This window comes from Chrysoperla carnea, chromosome 2 (assembly GCF_905475395.1).
Source record: "Chrysoperla carnea chromosome 2, inChrCarn1.1, whole genome shotgun sequence".
Classification (NCBI taxonomy): Eukaryota; Metazoa; Arthropoda; class Insecta; order Neuroptera; family Chrysopidae; genus Chrysoperla; species Chrysoperla carnea.
Window position 1 is genome coordinate 63,989,315 of NC_058338.1, and position 23,690 is coordinate 64,013,004.

Here is a 23,690-nt window from a genome sequence, read left to right on the forward strand (position 1 = left end):
GTATTGAATCATAGGTAATAATTGTTTTTAATTTTTTAATTCTGTATACCGATGTTATAATATAAAAGTAATATTTTTCGCAATCAAAAGTTAGTTTACATGCTGGCAAATTTTCTTGTGAATGGGTTACTTACGGTTGACATAAAAATCCAGCACATTTGAAGACTAGATCAGTATTTTACTAAATATTTCCAGAATCAAATTCAAGCATTTCGTACATGATTTCAAGCATTATATCAAAAATTACTCATTCAATTTTTAAAAGAACCTGACCTTTTTTGTATCAAAATTTCCACCTTTTTATTTCGGAATAGAAAAAAACGCGACAATATGAAGTTTTTTTTATACATTTTTCATGGTCAAACAGCACAACTCAATTTTGGCTAGGTCGAAATACAAGGGAAGAACCTATTTTGAAAGTCACCTGACAAACGAAGAAGCTACGTCAATTTTCAAATTTTTTTTTTCGATTTTTTAACAAGAAGGTTTTGAAAAATTATGAATTTATGAAAAGGAATAGCCCCAACACAACTTTTTATACATAATAAATTTTGAAATTATATAAAACAGGAATATAAAAATTAAAAATAAAATAAATAAATGTGAATAAATTGAGTATTGATGGGATTAAAATAGTGGTTTATGTCATTTTTATGCTATATAAACACATGAAATATAGCAAAATAGCAAAATAAATACAGCGTGTTACCTGATGGTATAGGAGCCAGAAAGGAACGTCACGAAAAATTGATTTTAAGACAGCTGGACTTTGGATATGTTTTTTCTTATGGAATTTAGGTAGTAATGGAGTGAAGTTTTGTTATTTAAGCGAATTTTCTGAGAGCAATGATATTAGCCATAATGTATCGTATCATAAAGCCTTTAAAGTATCCATTCTCATTTTTTCAACAACGACAAAAAAAAGTTGTAATAAATTGTTATTGTAATAAAATGAATGAAAAACTTCCTTTCACAAGAAAGTTAAGGATTTTGGAATCTCGGGGCAAGTTCCAAATTCGATAATCTTTCGCAGAAATACAGCAGTTTTATACACTTTTGTGTTTTTTAAATCTTATATATCTTATATATTATTACTCTAGCAAGTTTTTTTCTATCCTATCCTTATTTTAATTATCAAATGCCATGATTTACCCCGCATCTTCAAGCTTATTATGTTTAGATTTGACAAAAAATATACTCACGGCGTAAAATTTAAAAAATTTCTTGGATAAGTAAAATAACCAATGTGAAAGTTTTACAAATTGCGCATATATCGCGAAAACTAGCTAATAATATTAAAAAAAGACAGCTTGATTTCTTAGGTCACATAATACGCGAAGAAAGTTTTGAAAGTATAGTGTTAACTGAAAGGAAAGCTTGAAGGAAAGAAGAAAAAGAGGCCGCATAAGAATTAATTTTCTTTAAACAATTAATAGTTACACTTGTAAAAACTGTCATGAGCTCGTACGCTTGGCATATGACAAGAGTGAAAGGAAAGTCGTGGTAGACAACGCCTGTTCTCAGACATGATACTCTCATCATCATCGTATTTGGTAATTTTGTGCGTAAACGTATCCATATATAGAAATTATGTGGCATTCAACCACATTTTTAACAAAAGTAATTTCACTTTGTTCTACATTTTTTGAATTGTTTCTAGAGTGTTCTACACATTTTGTGATAAAACTATAATGTAAGTCGAACATTGTAATTGGTAATATGTCATATTATTCAATACACAATGTACTTACTACATTACACGGCGAATATAAATTATATTTTGATAGAAATGTTGACCTGAATAATTTTATTATTGATCGTGAAAGACATTAATTTTTTTTTTTACAAATCAAAATAGTTTTTATTGATTGATTTTATAACTCTGCGTCATCATTGAAGTATTTGAGTTTTTTAAAGTTTTTTTTATTCAGTTATGTTTCATTTATATTTCCAATACTTAAATCTAAACAATTAATTAATACATTATTTAGCCAATACCGAAAAAATGGAAATCAATTTTTTGATTTGTATGCTACACGGAGAATCGTAAAAAAGTTTAGGGAGTAATACAAAACTTTGATACAAAATTGCAAGACAATGCTCACCTGAATGCAAACTAAGTAATTGTTGGAAAGAAAATGATGAACACTACTTTACTCCTCTGTCCCGTTGGATACTTTGAGCAAAGATCTAGGGCCCCGCGATTCACAGGGCCCTTGAACTCTTGTAGTACTTCAAAATTGCATGTAAAGTCCTTTTAGTTTAAAGATAGACTTGGTCAAAAAAATGTCCCTTGGAATGTAATATTGGATCGAACAAAAAATGATCCCCACGAATTTTGTATAGTATAGGGTTTCCATAAACCTAAAATCTAGTCATAATGTTTGACTTGAAATAATGTGTTAGAGTCTTGATCAGGGTCAGTGTCCACCGGTCAGCTCTTAGAAAATAGGCTAATATGTACAAATTTAGTGATATTGTATAATAAATCGATGATATTTCACTTAACCCAGCATAAAGTGTTGATGTTTATATTGTTAATATAGGTATATTGCGGTACTCGCGTCTTGTATATTAATGCCATTCATTTGAATTTATAATTAACATTTATTTAAATATTTTCTCATAATCATGAATCTTTTGAAAGAAAGTTTTAAAACTTGAAAAAATGCACTTATTGTCAATACTTTCTCATGTTTTATTACGCAAATTTCGGAAAGAAAATAAGAATGCTTATTTATTTTCTCACATTTTTAGTACATTAACTTCCATACAAATCAATTAATGCCTCTTCATTAAGCTAAAAAATTTTGATTAATTTCGTAAGAAAATCCTAAAATATGTATTTTTAACGTTTTAGTCCATAAAAAGCTTTTAAAACGTTTTATATCTACTTGAGCTTTTTAAGCATAAAAAATCAATTAGGTTTCTCAGCGTTTCCACCATTTTTATCGTATATTTTATAAAGTTTTCAAATCTGAAATTTTTAATGCGGAAACGTCCAGTAATCGCAATATATTTCGTCTTCCTCCGTTCTTGAATCAATCGGACCTCCTATACAGTTAGTATGCCTACTCAATGAAGATAGCATATGGCTTATCTAGCCTTATGGATATAAAGTAGTGCACAGTCTCGTTTTTAAGAAGGTCCACTTAATAACTTTCATAACTTTATTTTAAGACCTGAAGGATTTCAAGATATATTACATTTTGTGGGACTTCGGAGGCACTATCTTTCTGCCTACATAGTAAAATCGGACCTTCTAATGCAAGAAGAAGTATTAAACTAATGCTAAACAAATTTTTATTATGAAACTCAATTTTTACATTTATTTCAAATTTTTTTGTACTTTATATCAAAGTCCCTCATACATGATACTTTTAATAGCTTTAGTTATCTCAACACATAATACCAATTAACATATGAGAGTGAGACTGTACACTTTAATGGAAAATGCACATATTTTCATTTTAACAAATAGAATGAAACGAAAAAATTACACAGAGGTCGGGATTCGAGCTCGGGTCCTCTAGATATCTGCGGTCTAGGGCATAACCAATTCTGTTCTATGTAAACAAATTATATGTTACAAATTATATGTAACCTCGACGTTAATTCTATTTTGTTTTAAATTATTTCATAATAGAAGTCAAACGATGTAACCTATATATCACTTTCATTGAAATCCATTTAACACATTTTTGTACAAAGAAATGTATTATTTATTCTGTACCTATTGTTCTTCTTATGAGAAAATCGTCGTATTTTCACATACTCTTATTTTTGTATATGTTTACAAGTTTTATTGATCAAATCATTTTTAAAAAAACGTGAGAAAACTTTAATATCATCAAATTATAAATCTTTAAATTATTTTTATTTCTTTTCAATAGTTTGTAAAATTTTTAACAAAGAAAAAAATTCTACAATATTTTATTGTAGAAACAAAAACTATTAAAAAAGTTTTATAACATTTCGGAAATATCTTTTTAACAATTAAAAATTAAGGAATTTATAATTTCTCTTCAGAATTTTGTTAAGGAATGTGTAACGATAATTAGAATTTTACCAAATGTAAAAAATTAATTTTTTAACATTATTCTCAGCCTTGAAGGGGTATTTTGTTCTTTGGAGTTGTAAATTTAAATCGTTAAGTATTTCTCCTCAAAATAACTCATTAAAACGGGAAATACACGATTCAATAATCATAATGCTTTAAATTGTAATTTAAATTAGGAAATTACCATTAAAAATTTTATTCTTGAAAGTAGGTAGGTAGATGATTCACGTGTAATTAAAAGTGTGCTAATTAATTTCCTCAATTAAAAAGTTTTGTTAATTATAACTTGTTTTTACTTCTGTATACTGAACGAATTTTAGTACATAATAAAGAGACTGTGTATCCTAAATATATTGGATTCTTTTCAGGATCCTTATATAGAGTTGATCACATTATGCGACACGGAAGATTGTGACTAAACGGTTTTTAACAAAAATCTTCTCTTTGATTTTAACAAAATTTTCTTTCAGTAATAGATAGAGAAATTATTATCGTAATATACAGGGTGGCCGAAAACGCGGAATGTATCAAAGTTGTATTTTTTTTAATGCAACACCCTGTTTATTTTTTCATTTTCAGATTCTTCGATCAAAATAAAGGTGTTTTTCATCGAGCTTTACCTCTCTTTAACTTCTCGGTTTTCAAAATTTTCTGTATTTTCTGAGATTATAGTAGCAATTTTAACGTATAATTTCTCAAAGCATCAGTTTTTCATACCAAATTTAACTTGAAGTTTACTAATCGATTAAGTTTCTTATCACTGACAGATAAGGAGAACGAACAAACTGAAATGTACTAATTTTTAGAACACGTAATTTAAAATTTTATTCCTATCATCAATATATCTAAGCGTTACAAATTTGGGACTAAATTAAATATACCTTAAGATATATTTCGTATATACAGGCTATAAAAAAATGTATAAGGAAACGGATCTTATCAAAATTGACTAAGGTAAAATTAATGCCTAATTAATTATTAAATAAACTTTATTTTAAAATTTAAAAACGTATATAACTATTAATTATTAAATTTTGCATGGTTGATTAAAGCTAAAATATTTTTTTAGCATTGTTAAAATTAATCATAAAATAATGTTTCGCAGGGGAACTTGCAGTATCTAGAATCAAAATTTATATTTATGTATTTTTAAAACCATTTACAGTATTGTTATTCCTTAATACTTTGTTTTTATTTTCAATAAATATAAACCAACCTATCTATGAAAGTGAGCCACCGACTGTACCTGAAGGCGTAATTACAACAAGTAATTACAGTTTCCTCTAAAGAACAGCATCATAGAATGTATGAGATTGAAATCTTAAAAACTCTGCATGTTTCTCTTACAGACATCCACTAGTCTGAGCGTCCTAAAACAAATTCAGATGATATTTTTAATGATTCGTGTGTATAAGACTTTTTTTTCCCCACTTATATTGCGCTTACCTATACTTGGAAACCCATAAAACAACAAGAATGCACTTTTAAAGTTTAATTAATTTATATTACTGTGTATAAATTATAAGATTAAAGGTACATTATGTTGTTAGAAGCAAGGTACATCACTTTGTGTATTTAAAACTTTACCTCATAAAAATTTAACATTATGCTTAAAACTGGGATATGGTAAAGCAAATTACTCACCAATAACCAGTGAGTTACGCTGAGTATAATTTATAAAACACTATGCAATTCACAGCTTGTAAAATGTAAATATACACAGAAAAATCGAATTTTTTGAAAAACAATTTCATTTTAATTTATTCGCAAAACAAACCACATTAACAAGCAGTCTTCACACTACCTTTTTCTGAAAAAATACCCCCATTTCAATATAAATGCGGTCCAGTAAATGTCAATATATTCCGAGAAACTAAGAATGATTCTAAGGTACATTTGATTCTAGGCACTACATCTTGCCCTATAATGTAACGCGGTAGTTAGTTTTTTATAAAACAAATTGTTCAACAAGCGTAACAAATAATACTTTAAATTTAATTTCACTTAAATTTTTAATTAATTAATCTGAAAATATTATCTGCTTAGGGTTTCCCACACCACTCGAATCACTCATTCATATTAAAGATGAAGAAAATATTATTTCAAAAAAGATAAACCTTTTTTCTTATATTTTCAACTTTGTGTTTCGGTTCTGTTTTCCTTACGACAAATACCTAATTACCCACAACGTACGACAAGTAATATTTGGCGCTCATAATTGGTAATTAGCTATTATCCATTGCATGGAAAATCGAGCAGAAAGAGAGAACTAATTCTGTAATTGTAAAGAAAATTAGCGTATACAACTCGTGCTATCAGAAAAAGTATTATTTTATTAAAGTTGATCGGACACTGAGACAATGTCTAGATAAACATCTGAATTTTTGATATGTTATTAATTGCTAACTCATACGTATAAAATTATTTTTTGAGAAAAACTAGCTAAGGATTTTTTTTGGAAATGTTCGCAAAAACAAAAAAACAAATCGTTTAGGAGTCTTATTTTATTGATTAAAAATAATGATAATTTCTAATTCTGTTTTCTTTTATATGTTACAGATTTAATTATGGAAAAATATATACGTACATTGGGGAAGTATGCGTTTCTGTGAACCCATATCGAACCATGAATATTTATGGACCTGAACAAATTTCACAGTATAAAAGTAAGTATATATCTATTTGGAATATTAGCGCATTAAGTAACACCTGCAATAACATTTGGGCATTTGCATTTTAATGAAAAGTTATAGGGGCTTAGATGATAATAAACATAATCATTTGTTATTTCTATAATAACTAAATTTTCCCACTCATGCGGAAAAATGTGGGAAAAACAATGTAAAAATACGAATTTTTTGTGTTTACCAAAATTCTTAAATAATTGGTGTTCAATGTCACTGTTTTTATTTTAATATAGTGCGCAACAAGTACGGATAATCGTCAATTGCCCAAGAAAGCCGCTACCAGCCTGAGTTGTACATACTATTTTTTATGAGCCTTTCAGTAACCGACCATTTTTGTATTTTTCCAAATCATTTATCTGTCTATGTCTTGAAAACATGCCATTTTTGTGTAAAATGATCCATAAAATCTAAAAATCATCATTTGGATTTAAAAAACTCTAAATTTTCAGATTGTATAAAAAAGTAGTTAAAAAAATTTGGAATGAGATTTCTGCCCGGCAAACTCCATGCTCTGAAATATGTCCCAAATGTAAATATAGGAAAAAAAAATCTAAAATTTTCCCCTTGTTAGCATACCTATTTATTAGAGAAATAGAATTATAAAGTTGACGATCAGTGTTTTTGTTTGTCAACCGATTTTTAGACAAAACCCACAATGGCCAATGGCTAAAAAAAGTAATTACTGAATTATTTGTTAAAATGTATTTGTTTCAATTATTTTAGATAGAGAATTATTTGAAAATCCTCCTCACATATTTGCAATAGCTGATGCCGCCCATAAAATTATGAAACAACGAAGTCATGATTCATGCATCGTTATTAGTGGAGAATCTGGTTCGGGTAAAACAGAGGCATCGAAAATTATTATGAAATATATTGCTGCAGTCACTAATTTAGGAGGACAAAGTGATATTGAACGGTAAATAACTCTAAATAAAATTAATTATAGTGGAATTCACTAAATTTATTTAATTGTTACAGCGTAAAAAATGTTTTAATCCAATCCAATGCAATTTTAGAAGCATTTGGAAATGCGAAAACAAATCGAAACGATAATTCATCTAGATTTGGTAAATATATGGATATACATTTTGATTTTAAAGGTGATCCTATTGGTGGACATATTAATAATTATTTATTAGAAAAATCCAGAGTTATTTTACAACAACCTGGTGAACGAAATTTTCATAGTTTTTATCAGGTAATTACCTATATTTAAAATATTTTTTAGCCGGCTCAGTGGGCGTGCGAGTTACAGCGCTATTCGGCTCGAATCCAGGCAGCGGTAGTGTGAGCAATTATAATTAATGGGGCGGTAAAATTGATCACGCTGTCTTCGCTTGGATAAGAACAAAGTTACCGATTCCACTCACATCATAAACATTTAATTGTATTGGATGTAGTTTAAAATAAAATAAATAAAGATTAAAAAATATAAAATGTGGTGGTCCGTGGGCGGCCTCTGTTATAGATAGATATCTGAAAAATGGAGGTTAAACTTCATTATTATTATTATTTAAAATATTTTACAAGTTTGTTTGCATATACGGATTTAGATACATATTTAATTAATATTCCTATACAATCAGAAAAAATTCATTCATAGATTTTGATCAAAAAATGGGAAAATAGTTTCACACAAATTGGCTGATTTATGTGTAAATTAGGTAAATTCTCTCTAATCAAATATTGGGATATATATTTCCCATGACCCTTGGGAAAGATATTTTTTCACAGATTATGCTTATGAAGATATTTGTTCAAAACGACAGAATATCTCCAGTACGTTTCTTCCAGCCTACGAAACATTTTACTCAAGCAGTTTTAAATTCAAATTTTTGACTATAAAACTATAAAATGTTTCAATTTAAAAGGGGCAAATGTCATTTACTGTCATCGTAAATCCCATTAGTGAAAGCCGATCCTAAAACGTTAGCCGATCGCTTAAATTTCATTTAGATCATTGTACTTTCAAAAGAATACAGTTCATTTTATTTCAAGCTCTTCCATTGGAAGTTAGATTTTCTTCATTTTAATAACTATCTCTCCTTTTTATTTTCAGTTATTAAGTGGAGGTAGTGAAGCCGATTTAAAGAAATACAATTTAATACGTGATCCACAATTATATTTCTATACAAAACAAGGTAACGCATTTAAAGTAAATGCCATCAGTGATCGCACCGATTATAAACAAGTCAATAGTGCCTTTAAAATACTTGATTTCCAACCAAATGAGATTGAAGCGGTGTGGCAGATAGTTGCAGCAGTTTTACATCTAGGAAATGTTGAATTTACATTAAATGAAGAAAAAATTCAAATCAAAAACAAAAATCTTGTGCAACATATCTCACAACTATTGAATGTAACAGAAAATGATTTAACCAAAGCATTAACGGAACGTGTGATTGCTGCACGTGGGGATGTAATGCGTAAAACGCATACACTAACAGAAGCTGAATATGGACGTGATGCATTAGGCAAGGCAATCTATGATCGTTTATTCACTTGGATTGTTGGTAAAATTAATGATGCCATTGCTGTACAAGAACATAGTAAACAATATAAAAGTAGCGTGATTGGTGTATTGGATATTTATGGTTTTGAAATATTTGATAATAATAGTTTTGAACAGTTTTGTATTAATTATTGCAATGAAAAATTACAACAATTGTTTATTGGTAAGCATAATTAATTTATAAGCGTTATAACAATTCAAAATCTACGTTAAAACCATAAAGTTAGGCATTTCTAGGTCTTTTTTATTGTAGTGATTTTATTCGCTTAAGTTTTTATAAGCAATTTTCTAGCAAATAATATTTTCATATTTTTCATGCCCTTACTTTTTAAATTGTTTTATTTACTTATTGATCCTGGGCCTTCGTTACATGAAAAAAAACTTGATTTCACGATTTAAAAACATATTTCTGACGTATTTACTGAAGAAATGTTTCCGGAACATCAAACCTCGTATACGATTTTAGTCGATATCTCATAAACTACTTGTCCAATCGTCAAACGGGATTTATATGTTTTTGGGTGAAAATTACTCTAAAAAATGATTTTTATCCAAATATGAGGTAAAAAAGTCCCGATTTTTGCCATTTTTTAAAGGGGTGACTTTGAAAAAATGAAGAAAATCACAAAAAAATTCCTATCTCGAAATTTAAAACTTGGTTTACGTGGTAATTTTGATCCAAAAAGTATAAAAATTGGATTCATTTAATGATTGGATGAGTAGTTTGTGAAAAAAGAAAATGGGTTAGATTTGTGTATTTTTTGGGTTCAATTTACGTTTAATAATCCAGAGACATACAAATCTGGTTAATTTTGCCTTTGTTTAAATGTTTCAAAAATTTCAAGATGAACTCCTTAATTTTAAAAGCCTTATTATTTTTGAAAATTTTAAACATGGCTAAATGTTTCTAAATTTTGATACTATTAATGTTTCCAGAATTGGTATTAAAGCAAGAACAAGATGAATACGAACGTGAAGGTATCGAATGGACACACATAGAATATTTTAATAATCAAGTAATATGTGACTTAGTGGAAGAACAGCATAAAGGTGTACTCGCTATAATGGATGAAGCATGTTTAAATGTTGGAAAAATTACTGATGAAATGTTATTAGAAGCAATGGATCGTAAATTAGCAAATCATCCACATTATACATCACGTCAATTAAAACCCATGGAAAAACAGTTAAAACATAAAGAAGATTTTCGAATTACGTAAGTTGTCCAAAATTCGTTAATAATACAAAAAGTGGAATTTTAAATATTATTGAATTGAGAAGTTTCTTGAAGTCTCTGTTTATTAGAGGTCTGGACAGCCTCATTTGCTACTTAAAGTAAATGAGAGTCTAGATGTCTTATAAAACTGAATGGCAAGCATCCCATATTACTTCTTATTGGCACCGCTGTGATGTTTCTTTAAGTCACTCAACCTATAAATAAGTCCTATCTCATGGACAAACATGAATAAATAGAGATACTATATAGATATACATAACTTTCCTCAATTAAATACGCCATTTGCGGGATTAATAGTATATTACACACCTAGGGAGAAAAAGTAGCCGAGGGTGGCAAACATGAAATCTGAGACATTCTTTACTTGCTCCCGTGGCGTGTACACTATTTTTCTTCCCGATGGAGATGGAAAGTGGTTTCTGTACGGAGGTGAGAAAATATTATTTAACCTCTTATGACTGTTTTGCCTAAACGCATACTTAACAGAATGTAAATTTATGGGCGGTTTACTACCAAATTGGGGGGTCCTGCCCCCTTCGATACATCAATTTAGCTGTGATAGCTTCCATAGTAACAAACTTAAACTGTACAAGGCTATATTAATTTAATTTTTGCTTATTAGTACATGATAATATAATTTTTGAAAAATTTTTAACATGATTTTTGTTTTATATAGGCATTACGCAGGCGATGTTGTATACGGTATTAATGGTTTTCTTGAGAAAAATAAGGATACTCTATTCCAAGATTTTAAACGATTGTTGTATAATTCGAATAATTCCACAGTAAAATCTATGTGGCCTGATGGTGCACTGGATATAACTCAGGTATGTAGAATTTATAAGATTTTCGTCTTCAAAAATAATCTCCAAAATGATATGCAATACCGTATTATTTAGCCAAATCTTTTTATGATTTCTCGCAAAACAATTTTTTTATTACGAGCTCCACTTCGCTGAGATAAATTGAACGAAAAAAATTACCTTAGTTTGGAAGTACTTGCGCTTCAACAAGATAATCAATTTGTATTGTATTTTCTATTTTCAGACTACAAAACGTCCTCAAACAGCTGGCTCACTGTTTAGAAATTCAATGAATGCTCTAGTGAAAAATTTAACTAGTAAAGAACCATTTTATGTGCGTTGTATTAAACCTAATGAAGTGAAATCGGCAACATTATTTGATGACGAACGTGTTCGACATCAAGTATCGTATCTTGGTTTGGTGGAGAATGTTCGAGTACGACGTGCTGGTTTTGTTTATCGTCAACGTTACGATCGATTTTTAAAACGGTAAGTTTTATTGAAATTTGAAAATTATTTTGAAAAGTTAAATAGTTTAAAACTATTTAAAATACATGAATCTTTAACACGTTTGTAACTCTTTTCCTAACAACTTTTTTATTTTTGAAATTTTTTAAAACAATAACTTACTTTTATTTAGGTACAAAATGATTTCTCAATTCACTTGGCCAAATTTCCATGGTGGTTCCGATAAAGAAGGCGTAAGCGTTCTTCTACAAGAACATGGTTTTCGTAACGACGTAAAGTTTGGTAAAACAAAAGTATTCATTCGATCTCCACGTACACTATTCGCCTTAGAGAAAAAACGTAACGATCTAATACCAGGCATTGTAAATTTGTTACAAAAGCAATGGCGGGGTTATTTAGCACGACAACAATATAAAAAAATGAAAGCGGCGTTAGCAATAATGCAATACTATCGTCAATATAAATTACGTATTTTCATTAATCAATTACATACGAAATTTAAGAATGCCAAAAAATTGCCCGATTATGGTAAGAGTATAAAATGGCCAGCACCATCCTTTGCCATAAAACCAGCAATTCCACACTTAAAAAATATATACAAAAAATGGCGAGCTGAAATGATATTAAGTAAGATTCCAGTTGAAGAACGACCACAATTACGATTAAAAATCACAGCGGCATCTGCATTGAAAAATAAACGCTTGCAATGGGGCCAAGCACGTAAATGGGAAGGAGATTATTTATCGCGATCAAGTGAAAATCCTACCGCCAGTATTTATATTGCTAGTGTTAATAATATGAAAAATACTGAACACTTTAAACAAATTTTATTTTCATCGTTTATTAAAAAATTCAATAAGTTCAATAAATGTGCGGATCGATCGATTTTAATCACAGATGAAACGATTTATAAACTTGATAATTTAAAATTTAAAAGTATGAAAGCAGGAATTAAAATTGCGGATCTTACTAATATTAGTGTTAGCCCAGGACAAGATCAATTAATTATTATTCAAACAAATCATGGTAATGATTTAGTTATGTCCTTACATTCGGACACACACGAAGATCGTATCGGAGAAATTATTGGTGTTTTATGTAATCGATATTATCAGTAAGTACATTAAAAAAATTATTTTTACCTTAATTTTATCTGTGCCTTTATTTGCCCACAAACGCATGAAATGCAGTTTCACAGGTCCTTAACGAGGGCACACAGCTCTTCTGGCAAGTTTAAAGATTGCACCCCTTCTTAATGAAATAAAAGTTTTTGTTCAATAATCTTTTTCTTTATTCAATTATATCTTCTTCATATTCGGAAATCATACTCCCATAAAACTACATTTCATATTATCATTCCTATTAAATTTGTTATTTTTGTTTTAGGTTAAAACAAACGGATTTAAATGTAACTGTAAACAGTAATTTACAATGTGTTCTGGGTAAAAAGAGTCGTCCATTAAAAGTAAAAGTAACACCAGAGACACAATTTGCAAATTTCAAAAATGAAAGCGGAACAATTATATATATGCTACCAACGTCCTATGCTGTGATAGATTCAACAAATAATGATAATAATTTAATTAAATCGTACTAGATAATACTAATGAAGTATTTACTATACATGGTATAGACTCGATTCATCAGATTATAAACCATTTCAGATCATTCATTTATAGTAACATGTATTTTAAGATAAATCCGTGATTAATTAAAGAAATCTTGATTAATATTTTTTTAAACCTAATATTTTATGGCGCGGATAATAAAACTATACCCAGATGAACGAGTCAGTGTTTTCGTTTAATAAATACATTTAAATGGAAAAAATAAATTCAAAATTAATTTAAAAAATATATTATTTTTAATTGTGTCATATTTAAAAGTTATCATTTAATATTTTTAGAGGTTTATTTTATTAAAAAAATTTAATGTGTTGTAAATATTTTAAGAAAGTAATTGAATACTGCATTTATTTTTAATTATTTTACACAAACTGGTCGTTACAAAAAATTACATAACTTAAAGCGAAAAAAACGGAAACGAGTAAAAAACGAATCATTTAATGACGGTATTTATTTCGAAAAAATAGAAATTAAAATTCTGAAAATGTCAATTATTCCTTTTTGAAAAATTTCTATCTAACTAAGACTCTCAAAAGTAGCGTGTCACCTAGCCTAGCTAAAGTATCATTAATACCCTCAGTTATTGAAAAATATTTGCGATTGAATAAAAATTTTAAACATTTAAAAAAACCGTGATTTTTTTTGTCAAGACGCTCATTATCAAATTGTTGATAATGTTCATTTTGGCCGACATAACGGCTGTTTCAAATGAAATATGTTAGTGTAGTGGAATTGATAATAATTTCATTTCACATTCTTTTAACTATTAGTATGAAATATCTACCTGCGCTAGCGTATAGTATGGACCTTTATACATTTTTGAAAAAATTACTAAGGGTAACTTAAGTATTAGTTTTTTTTCATCGAAAGTAGTATAGACTGTCTTAGTTTTTGAAGTCATTTAGTACAAAATTCACTCTATTTTCGAAGAAATGATTCGTCCAAAAGCTATTCCGTTTTTATTTATTCACGTGGCGTGTTTCTATGCGTATAAATATGCTTAAACAGTTCGCATCAATTTGTTTTTCTAAATTATTAACATAAAATGTGTACATAATTTTACAGAATTTTTTTATGGTAATTAAAACAAGAGTTACCTTCTTGAGCAATGGAAAACCACGACATTTTGTGTAAATTTTTAGTATAAAAAAAATGTTGTTTTTTTTGTTCTTAAATTAAGTTTAAACAAATATTGTATTTGAAAATTAAAAAAAAAAAAATGCTGTGTATATATGGGCATTGATTGTAATTATATTTTATACCACAAAAAACATATATTTATATAAATATTCTGAAACTATTTCATTTATACATTTATAAAGGGTGTAATTTACAAATGTTGAGAAAATGAAGATATTATTTTATTGAAGCTAGTTGGGTGTTCCTTTTCACCCTTGTCTTCCCTATTCAAATTTTTTTAAATAGTAAATTAAAATATTATGTCACATTTCAAATTCCTCCTTGGTTATACCGATAGAAATTACAGCTTGTAAACAACTTGTCTGCACTTTTAATTCAGACGATACTTAAGAAATGTAAATAAGTGATTTAAGTCATTTTTAAGTTACACCTGATATTTAATGATTTATAAATTAAGTATATTTTGTATTTTCGTTTAACTATAGAATTACATCAGTTTCGGAAACTTAGGGTCAATAATTCCTAGCGAAACTGAAAATTTAAACCTTACTAAGTACTTATTAAGTACATTCCACTAACCACCGTTATATTTTGATAAGATAAATTGCTTTATTTAAATTGGTACTTAATTTTATATTTTTAATTATTGCCAAAAGTATTCAGCACAATTTTCAAAAAAAATTCTTACAAATTTATAAAATATTGAAAAGGTAATTAATTTAATATATGTGATATAAAAGCCTTATAGTGTTTAATAAATAGTTTTAAAAAATACGTAAATAATAAACTACAAAAAAGGAGTTATATTTTGAATGTTGCATTTATATATAGAAATAAAATCCCTAATGGATGTTTCTTTTGTTTAAAAATATAAAAGCAGTTTATAGAAGTTTTCAATTTTATGCAGAATAATAGTATTTACTTATTAAGTAGTTGCGACAAGATGCAGTGGAGAGAGAGATGTAGTGGCAATGTGAACAAGAGCTAAGTCGATTGCGTATCAATACCAATGAAAACCCTCTTGCAAGCTATTGGTACTTATTCGTTGTGTGCATAAAGCACCGCCGTCGATGGTGGCTGAAAAAGACATTTTGCTATTCTAAAATACAATATAGCCCTATTTGAAACTGATTCACTGATTGAATCACTGTCTAATAGAATTCTAGACATGCTAGAACATGCGGTTTTTGGCATTCGACGTGGAATTGTTTGAAACATACGGGAAAACTTCAACATTTTCATTGCAACCACCCGGAAAATCGGAAAAACTCTCCCAAAATTACATTTTTCTGAACTATACATGCTAGGAAGGTGGGATTTCCACCAATCGACCCGAAATATAGTCAAATTAACAAAAAATTTCTCTCCCTATATCACAATCACCCGAAAATGGGAAAAACACCCCTAAAACTACCCTTTTTCTTCTTTACAATCTAGAAAGATGCAGTCTTTTGTTTTTTTTTCTTTGTAATTATTTTTTCTGTGACGCGAAGGCTGCCGTGTGTGTCAAGAGTGGAACTCCCTTTCGAGCAAAGCAAATCCATTATAATATATGAACGTAGTTTTAGAGTGATCAAATTAAGTATAACAATTGAAAGTTGGAAGTAAATAAAAAAAGTACATGCATTTGCTTTGCGAAATTCCAATTTTCAATACAACAAGCGTAAGCACACCACTCAGCGAATATCTTTGCGTAAGGGTCTCATACGCCTTGTTCATTTTAATTACGAATTAAAAATAAAACTTGAAATTTGACACGTTTAGCACAGACATGAAATTTGAAGTGCGTTTAAATTGTTTTTTTGTTTCAATAGCAATTAAAATAGATTCAATACTATAAGTTTAGATTTCAGAAATATATAAACGAAATACATGATAATTAGAAACTTAAACAATGGCCTTTTATACAAATGTCAGATAAATTAAAAATATGGCATTCCATTTCATTATTTTCTCCTTTACTCCTTTACGAAGGTGTCAACTGTCTTGACGATAAATTAAAACATTAGTGTCGAATTTTTTATTAAAATTTTTACACAAATTTAAAATGCTTGACAAAATTGTTTTGAGCCGCTTATATTACAATAAATATTTGGCACATTTGTAAAAATATTTCATAAAATTTATCTTGTTTTTATTTTATTTACAAAATTTATATAATAAAATTAAAATTTTTAAATGTAATCTACTAACCAAAGTGCCATTTTATTTTGGATACAAATTTTTGAAATTTTATTTATTGTCATTGAGCTTTTTTGCTAATAAAATTATTAATTTATAAATTTTTGTTTCGTTTATTTATATTAATCCATTATTCGCTTTCCCATTACAAAATAGTAATCTAACACTTTGGGCCTCAAGTGACCATAAGTAGAGCCTCAAATGTCTGACAAGAGCACCATTGCGGTTCGCCGAAGTACGGATATCACTTTTATACAGAAATATCTCCAAAATATACGAAAACTCAAAAATTACCCGTCTTATGGTTAAATTAATGCGATATAAGTATTTTTTGGATCCAATCTATCCTTTGAACTATGTTTCATCAAATTACGAAACACAAAAATTTGTTTTAATATTTCCAAAGAGTACCTTTGTGAAGACGATTGGGTCATCAACACTGTCTATACATGGTATTTCAACAATTAACTCAGTCAATTGTTTGTTTTTCACTTGTTTTTTTTGTTGGCCAAATCCACTCAAATACCAAGTTTCATCAAACTCCGAGACAGGAAATTTTTTGTGATTTTCTCGATTTTTTCAAAGACTTCTTATACAAAAAACCGAGAAAATTATTTTGGTTCCGATTTACAATTTTTATAGATAGACAATTTTTTTAGAGTAATTCTGAGTGATCTAAAAAATACAAAAGAGTCCCTTTGACTAATAGACGAATAGTTTCTGAGCCTGATAATTTGTATGAAGAACTGTAAACCGAATTGATTTTAGACGATGTTTTGGAATGATTCGCCGAATCATTTAAGTAATTTTATAATTTTTTTATATTATTAAACAAGCACCGTGAAATCACAAAAAACAGGTTCCGGTTGGATTTAGAAGAATATTGAAATAAGAAAAAAAATTAAACAAGCGATTTTTAATAATAAAATAAAATAAAATGCCTTCTTACAGTTTTAGAAACGGGAATTAATGAATATCGAAAACTGTCGAGGGCCGAATAAAATTAAAAATAAGTTATGTAGATCGAAATTCAAATGTATAATTACCGCATAATTTCATATTTGACAGTATAGGCAACATATGGATACTTGCGATAGCTTCATGCTTGCGTTGTTTATATTTTAAAATTTCAAAAAGAATTGTCACATGTGTTTGTCAAACATGACATTTACATGTCAAACACACATGATGGAATTAATAGTATACAAATCCAATTATAAGTAAAAAATAATACAATTAATAAATTATTTCAAATCAAATACAATCAATAAAACTGCCACATAATCAAAACAAAATGGAAAATGAAGAAGTTATAAATGCCGAAGAAAAATTATCAAACACAAAAAATGATGTTAATTTTAAATTTATTGAACAGTACGTGTGCGAAGTGATTGATTTCAGTTCACAATACGGTAGTGATATTAGTATTTCATATACCGCATGTAATATTGTTGGGAAACCTTTAAAATTTCCTAATTATGGAGATTTTCCTCAAACATTTGTTATGGTAAATAATTTTTTTTTTTAAAATTGATGCGTGAATCGAAATGTGTTTCATCTTTTGACAATTTATAGCGTACTTATGGGACGTGGTGGAATCAGGCTCCTAGCAGGGAAATTGAATATATGCCAAGAAATGACGATCATATCATTGCTGATGATTATATAGGTAGGTTTGTTTTTAAATTTCTACAGGGTGTATATTAATAAATATTTATCACTTTAGGAGCTTATTTTGACTTAACCAAAAGCTCATTTAAAGCTGGACCCAAAAAAGATCTCCTTCGGAACGACAGCCACCACAAATTTTACGCATCATGATTATGTTGAATTTAGGACAAGTTCGTTGTGCTTTCGAATAAAATTTGTTAATACTTTTATAAGAAACTCTTTTGCTGTTTAAAGTTTATAGAAAACAATATCAACTTTCTGTAAACGAATCATATAATATCTCAGAAGTGATAACAAACTGATTTTATTTCAGATTTACTCTTCGAATGTGCAGTATATCCATGGCAAATATATATATTTGAAACATATAATCCAGGAGCGGTCGTCAGAATTTGGTGTAACGTTAGAAATAAATCATGGATATTGTTATGGGAAAGTTCTCCTACACATGTGCCTCAAGTTTCTAGGTCATTTTGTCCGGCAATTAAAACTATCAATTATCAGACTAAGTAAGTATATTTTAAACTTTTGTGTGTGATTGATTAGCTAGAAATTTGACCACATCTAAGGAAAAGTCTAAAAATTGGCGTGTACTCAGCTTCTCGCCCAAGGAAATAGAACAAAACAGGAATTTTTGGACTACAGAAACTGCCAAGTTTTATAAAATATCGAAATCAATGTTAAGTCTAGGTCCAGGGAAGTACGTCCATGTACATGTAGGTTTTAAGTTAATTAACTGTTTTCCCCAAAAGTTATTTTCATACAACGTGTAAATTAGTTTGACTTGTATTGTAAAATCATAAAAATGAGAATCGGAATGATTCACTTTTTTGTATCATTTTTAACCCCTGGCAAAAGGGAGATTTATTAGTTTGATGAAGCATCTACCTGTCTGCTATGTTGTAGTTTCTTAGACATCTTTAATAAGGTTTGATATTTTAAGCTAGGGATTATTTTAATTTTGCAAATATAATTTTTGGTATTAATAAAAAATGTTTATTACAATTTTAGCCTAATAAGATTAGAATTTAATCAACGGTTACTTAACTATCACACAGAAATCGATGCAGTAATGTTAGTTGGATCATTAGAGCCCATACCTTCATTACATAATGATGTGCCAAATAATCATTTGTGTAAAAAAATTGAAGAATTTGGTATTACAGCTGCTATTCCTGGAAAATTACCTACATTAAAACGTCATGAAATTGAAGAATTAATGTTGGCTACGGAAAAGATGTTGACTGAACAATCAAGATCTCCTTCATCTGGATCTTTTTTTGTTTTACCGGTTTGTATTTAAACATATACGGATTCGAATCTTACTTAATTCATACTAATTTTAATAATTATTTACAGGATGAAACAATAATACGAATTTTTACATATTTAGATTTATTATCACTGTCAAGATGTGCCTTAGTGAATAAACGTTTTTATAGTTTAGCTACAGATGCTTTACTATATACAAGCGTTAGTTTTAAATCGTATTGGTATCGTGTTGATCGTACAACATTGTATGCATTTAGTCGACGTTGTGCGTTTCTACAAAAATTCGATTTATCGTGGTGTGGGGATCATGATCGAATTACTTCATTCGATTTTTCACAGTACGTATTTTTATATGGCATATTATTCACTCATTACAATATCATATTGGAAATTTTCATTGAGTTGCCCGAGGCAATTTTGGAAGTCAATTAATATGCCTGGCATACACTTACTAAGTAGAACCAAAAATAATAATTTTAATTCCTTATGTACCTAATTAGTATGTAAAATAAAATAAAATATCTATAAGGAAAAAAGAGTTGGATCTTTGAAATTTGGCATAGCTGTTTATTAGGTTGTAACAACTTCGAATCAAAAATACCCCCCCCCCTCCTCTTGAGTAGTCAATTTTTCGATACAAAGTTGTTACAACCAAATAAACAACTGTGTGAAATTTCAAAGACGTAACTCTTTTTTCCTTATTTTCATTATTTAAAATAATTTTATTATACTAAATATCAAATTATACGAAACATTGATTGTAGAAGATTAATTTGCACGATGCTTATTACATTTTAGTTTATAATCCGTCATTTTTTCTATTTAAAAATGACGTAAAAATATGACTAATCATTAGAAATTTGTTTACAGATTTTTAAAAACCTGTGGAACAACATTAACACATTTACGTTTAAATTGTTGTAAATTTGTAAATAATTTCTGTTTGAAAGACATTGCACGATTTTGTTCGCGATTAAAAGGTAAAAATATAATCAATTTTGCGATCAAATGTTTGAAGTGAAAATGACTTTCACGTTCGAACATTGAATTTTTTCTAATGCTTAGTTTATCCTTTCGGAATTATGAAGAATTTTTAGTAAGTGAATTTTTCAAGTATTGCTAGTCGATTAAAAATTTTTCATTAAAATTGTTTCATTTAATTTTTTGTACGATTTTCAGAATTAGGTTTACGAAATTGTACAACTGCATCAGAAGTTGGATTTGGCAGTTTAGCTCAATTAACAAACTTGGAAAGATTGGATTTATATCGAGCGGCTATTGAAGGACCAGCATTAGTTAGTATATTACGTGCAAATCCTAAAATGAAACATTTGAGTGTTGGTAAATATATTAAATTCTTAAGTATGACTTAAAGCCTTACGACTAGTAAGTCATTATTATAGCTCAGAAAATCATTATCCATGTCATTATTATAGCTTTCTACAGCCATTAAAAAGCTAACAGTAACTCAGAAAATCATTATCCAATAGGGGATAATCCTGATGTCGAATTGGCCATATTACCCATAAAAATGTAAAATTAGAATTGATACCATGACAAAATTTGAAATGAAATTAAAATTGATTCAAAAACGAAGAAGTTACAAGCAATCAAAGATTGCATTCAAAGGTTGCCCATCTTTTAGCAAAACAAAGTTTTATATGTAATCTCTATGGCGATACCTACATATGATGTCACTAGTGGATACCTTGCTCTTTGTTTAATTAGCAATTTTAAACGTCCATATTTTGCATATTAGTAAACATTTTTAAAAACCAACTTCACTTTTCTGCATGTCCAGTGAGAATTCTTCACCTGAAGTGATAAAAAAAATTTAGTCCGATCCCCTATTGTAATTATTTTTTAAGTTGTAATTAAGTTTATTAGGTAATTTTAGTTTTTTTATGGTAAGCCCTTAAACGCTCTTTATAGGGAGTGAAGAGTTTCTTTTCACAAGAATAAGTTTTTGCTACATTTTTTTAAAACAATAAGGAGATATTTATGGAAGTGAAGGCGAGCATTTGGAAAATTGAAATTTTTCTGTAGCAATAATTAAAATCTAAAAACAGTATTATACTAGCTTATGTTGGGTAGTTCTGACGATTAATTATCCGCTTCCAAATTTATAAATAGAATCATGGTTGAAAATACGGCTGTGATAATAGCCTTTCAAATTTCCGTGCGTGTCTAAATATCTTTCAATTAAATTACTTGTATAAAATTCTTTTTGGATCATATAACTTTTGCAAAACAATTTAATTATTTTATTTCAAAGGTGCTTGTGGTCATATAGCAGCTATGGATGATGTGGCATTTGTTTTATCCAGGCATAATTTAGATTTAATATCAGTAGATTTTTGGAAATCTTATTCATTAAGTTTACCTGGATTGTATGCTCTAGCAAACTGTAGAAAACTTCAAGAACTTGATATTGGATGGTGGTAAGAATATTTTTTCAAGTCTATTATTCTTTATAGAAGGAAAATAATTATCATGTTTATAAAGAAATTGTGTTTTTAAAAATACAGAGAAAATCTCAATAAACTGCCTGTTACTGAATTTGATAAAACTTGACATGAAGAGGAATTTTAATCCCATAAAAATACATCAATTGGGGTCATTAAAGATCGAATGAGTAAAATTCGGTTCGGTCCTAATTTCCTTAAATAATCCTAAGACACGAAAATATAGTTAATCTTGCAATTTAACTAGTTTCTAGGGTATCGACTGAAGAAGTTGCTCCGGGATATCACTCGGTATCATGAAACCTACTGGCTCAATCGCCAAAGGGGTCCGATTTTTGTATTTTTTGTGTCAAAATTACTTAAGTAAATGATTTTTATCCAAACCGGAAACAAAACAATTTTCCCGATTTATTTCCAATTTTCTCGGATCGATTTTCGAGATATCTCGGAAAATATTCGTCGGATATTCGTTTAATTTGGCCAATGAGCTTTTTGGTCTATTTTTATGTTTTCTATGCATCCTTATTACATTGACTTAACCATTGACATGACTAACTGCTTGATTTTGCGATTGAACGACATGTTTCTGGCGTATCGACAGTCTGTAATTGCCTCGATAGAAACTCCATTTCCAATTTTCGCATACATTTTTGATTTCTATAGTAATGTCTATAATCTGTCATAGTTTTTCGTTTGGTTTAAATTTTTTAAAAATTGTTTGTAAATTAAACTTTTTGTATGAATTATTTTCTGTATACTGTTTTTTTAGTTTAGGATTAGGTACACCGGGTGAATGTCTTCTACAAGTTGCAAAAAATTGTACAGAAATTCGACGATTGGTGTTAGCTGCATTACGTGGTTTAACTGATTCCGATTTAATACCAATTTTTGAAAGTTGTACAAAATTAGAACAAATTGATCTTGTTGGTTTACAAGGTATTACATCCGTATCATGTGTTAGTGCCCTTGTCAATTGTCAAAATTTGCGTTTACTGGACATAAGTTTTTGTGGTCAGATTCATGATGATGAGGTATGTGTTCTTTTTTCATAACAACTGAGAGGCCTGTAGCGAACCTTATAAAACATTAATTAATTTATATCTATTCAAAATTTAATGTCCAAGGCATGCGATTTACTTTTTCAAAACTCTGAATTCGCACTTTTTATTTAAATCGTGATTAATTATGCTTTTTCCGTTATAGTAAATTGGCTAAACATAAGTTTTTAAAAAAATATTTTGTTATTATAGGTTGAAATTTGGCGATTACAATACCCCAACGCATGTATAAAACGTAGTTTTCAAGCAGATATGAGAGACGAATTAGCACCAGTTATACAATAGAAATGCTGCCGTGGTTTGCCATCGTTGATGGTATATTTTCTAATATACTAATACTCGGAACTATAGAAAAACTCATGGTGTTTGTTTATATTCGCATTTTCATGAAATATGGTGTTACATAACAATTTAGATGTAAATACAAAACATTGAACCATATGCTATAGAGTTTTTATTTAAAATTTGTTTCAAGTAATTTCTCTTTATTATTATTTCTGAGGGTGGT

General features: G+C 28.7%; 2 protein-coding genes across 2 annotated transcripts in view; both read left to right on the forward strand.

Moving 5' to 3' along the window:
* LOC123294234 (unconventional myosin ID) overlaps positions 1-13,600 on the forward strand; it is a 38,878-nt gene extending 25,278 nt beyond the window's left edge. Inside the window, exons 2-10 of the mRNA XM_044875349.1 lie at positions 6,620-6,726; positions 7,471-7,666; positions 7,729-7,948; positions 8,810-9,425; positions 10,199-10,478; positions 11,176-11,326; positions 11,547-11,791; positions 11,943-12,884; positions 13,157-13,600. Coding sequence (XP_044731284.1) covers positions 6,620-6,726; positions 7,471-7,666; positions 7,729-7,948; positions 8,810-9,425; positions 10,199-10,478; positions 11,176-11,326; positions 11,547-11,791; positions 11,943-12,884; positions 13,157-13,367 — 2,968 coding nt within the window. The 3' untranslated portion in view covers positions 13,368-13,600. The remainder of the gene's footprint in view (positions 1-6,619; positions 6,727-7,470; positions 7,667-7,728; positions 7,949-8,809; positions 9,426-10,198; positions 10,479-11,175; positions 11,327-11,546; positions 11,792-11,942; positions 12,885-13,156) is intronic.
* A 4,388-nt stretch (positions 13,601-17,988) lies between these two features.
* LOC123292158 (F-box/LRR-repeat protein 4) lies at positions 17,989-23,623 on the forward strand. Its single transcript, XM_044872717.1, has 11 exons — positions 17,989-18,223; positions 18,292-18,385; positions 18,701-18,896; positions 19,399-19,678; positions 19,747-19,997; positions 20,530-20,639; positions 20,839-21,000; positions 21,935-22,100; positions 22,894-23,155; positions 23,375-23,469; positions 23,520-23,623. Exons 1-10 carry the CDS (start codon positions 18,011-18,013, stop codon positions 23,465-23,467), a joined length of 1,827 nt encoding a protein of 608 aa, XP_044728652.1. The 5' UTR covers positions 17,989-18,010; the 3' UTR covers positions 23,468-23,469; positions 23,520-23,623.
* Positions 23,624-23,690: the final 67 nt, after the last annotated feature.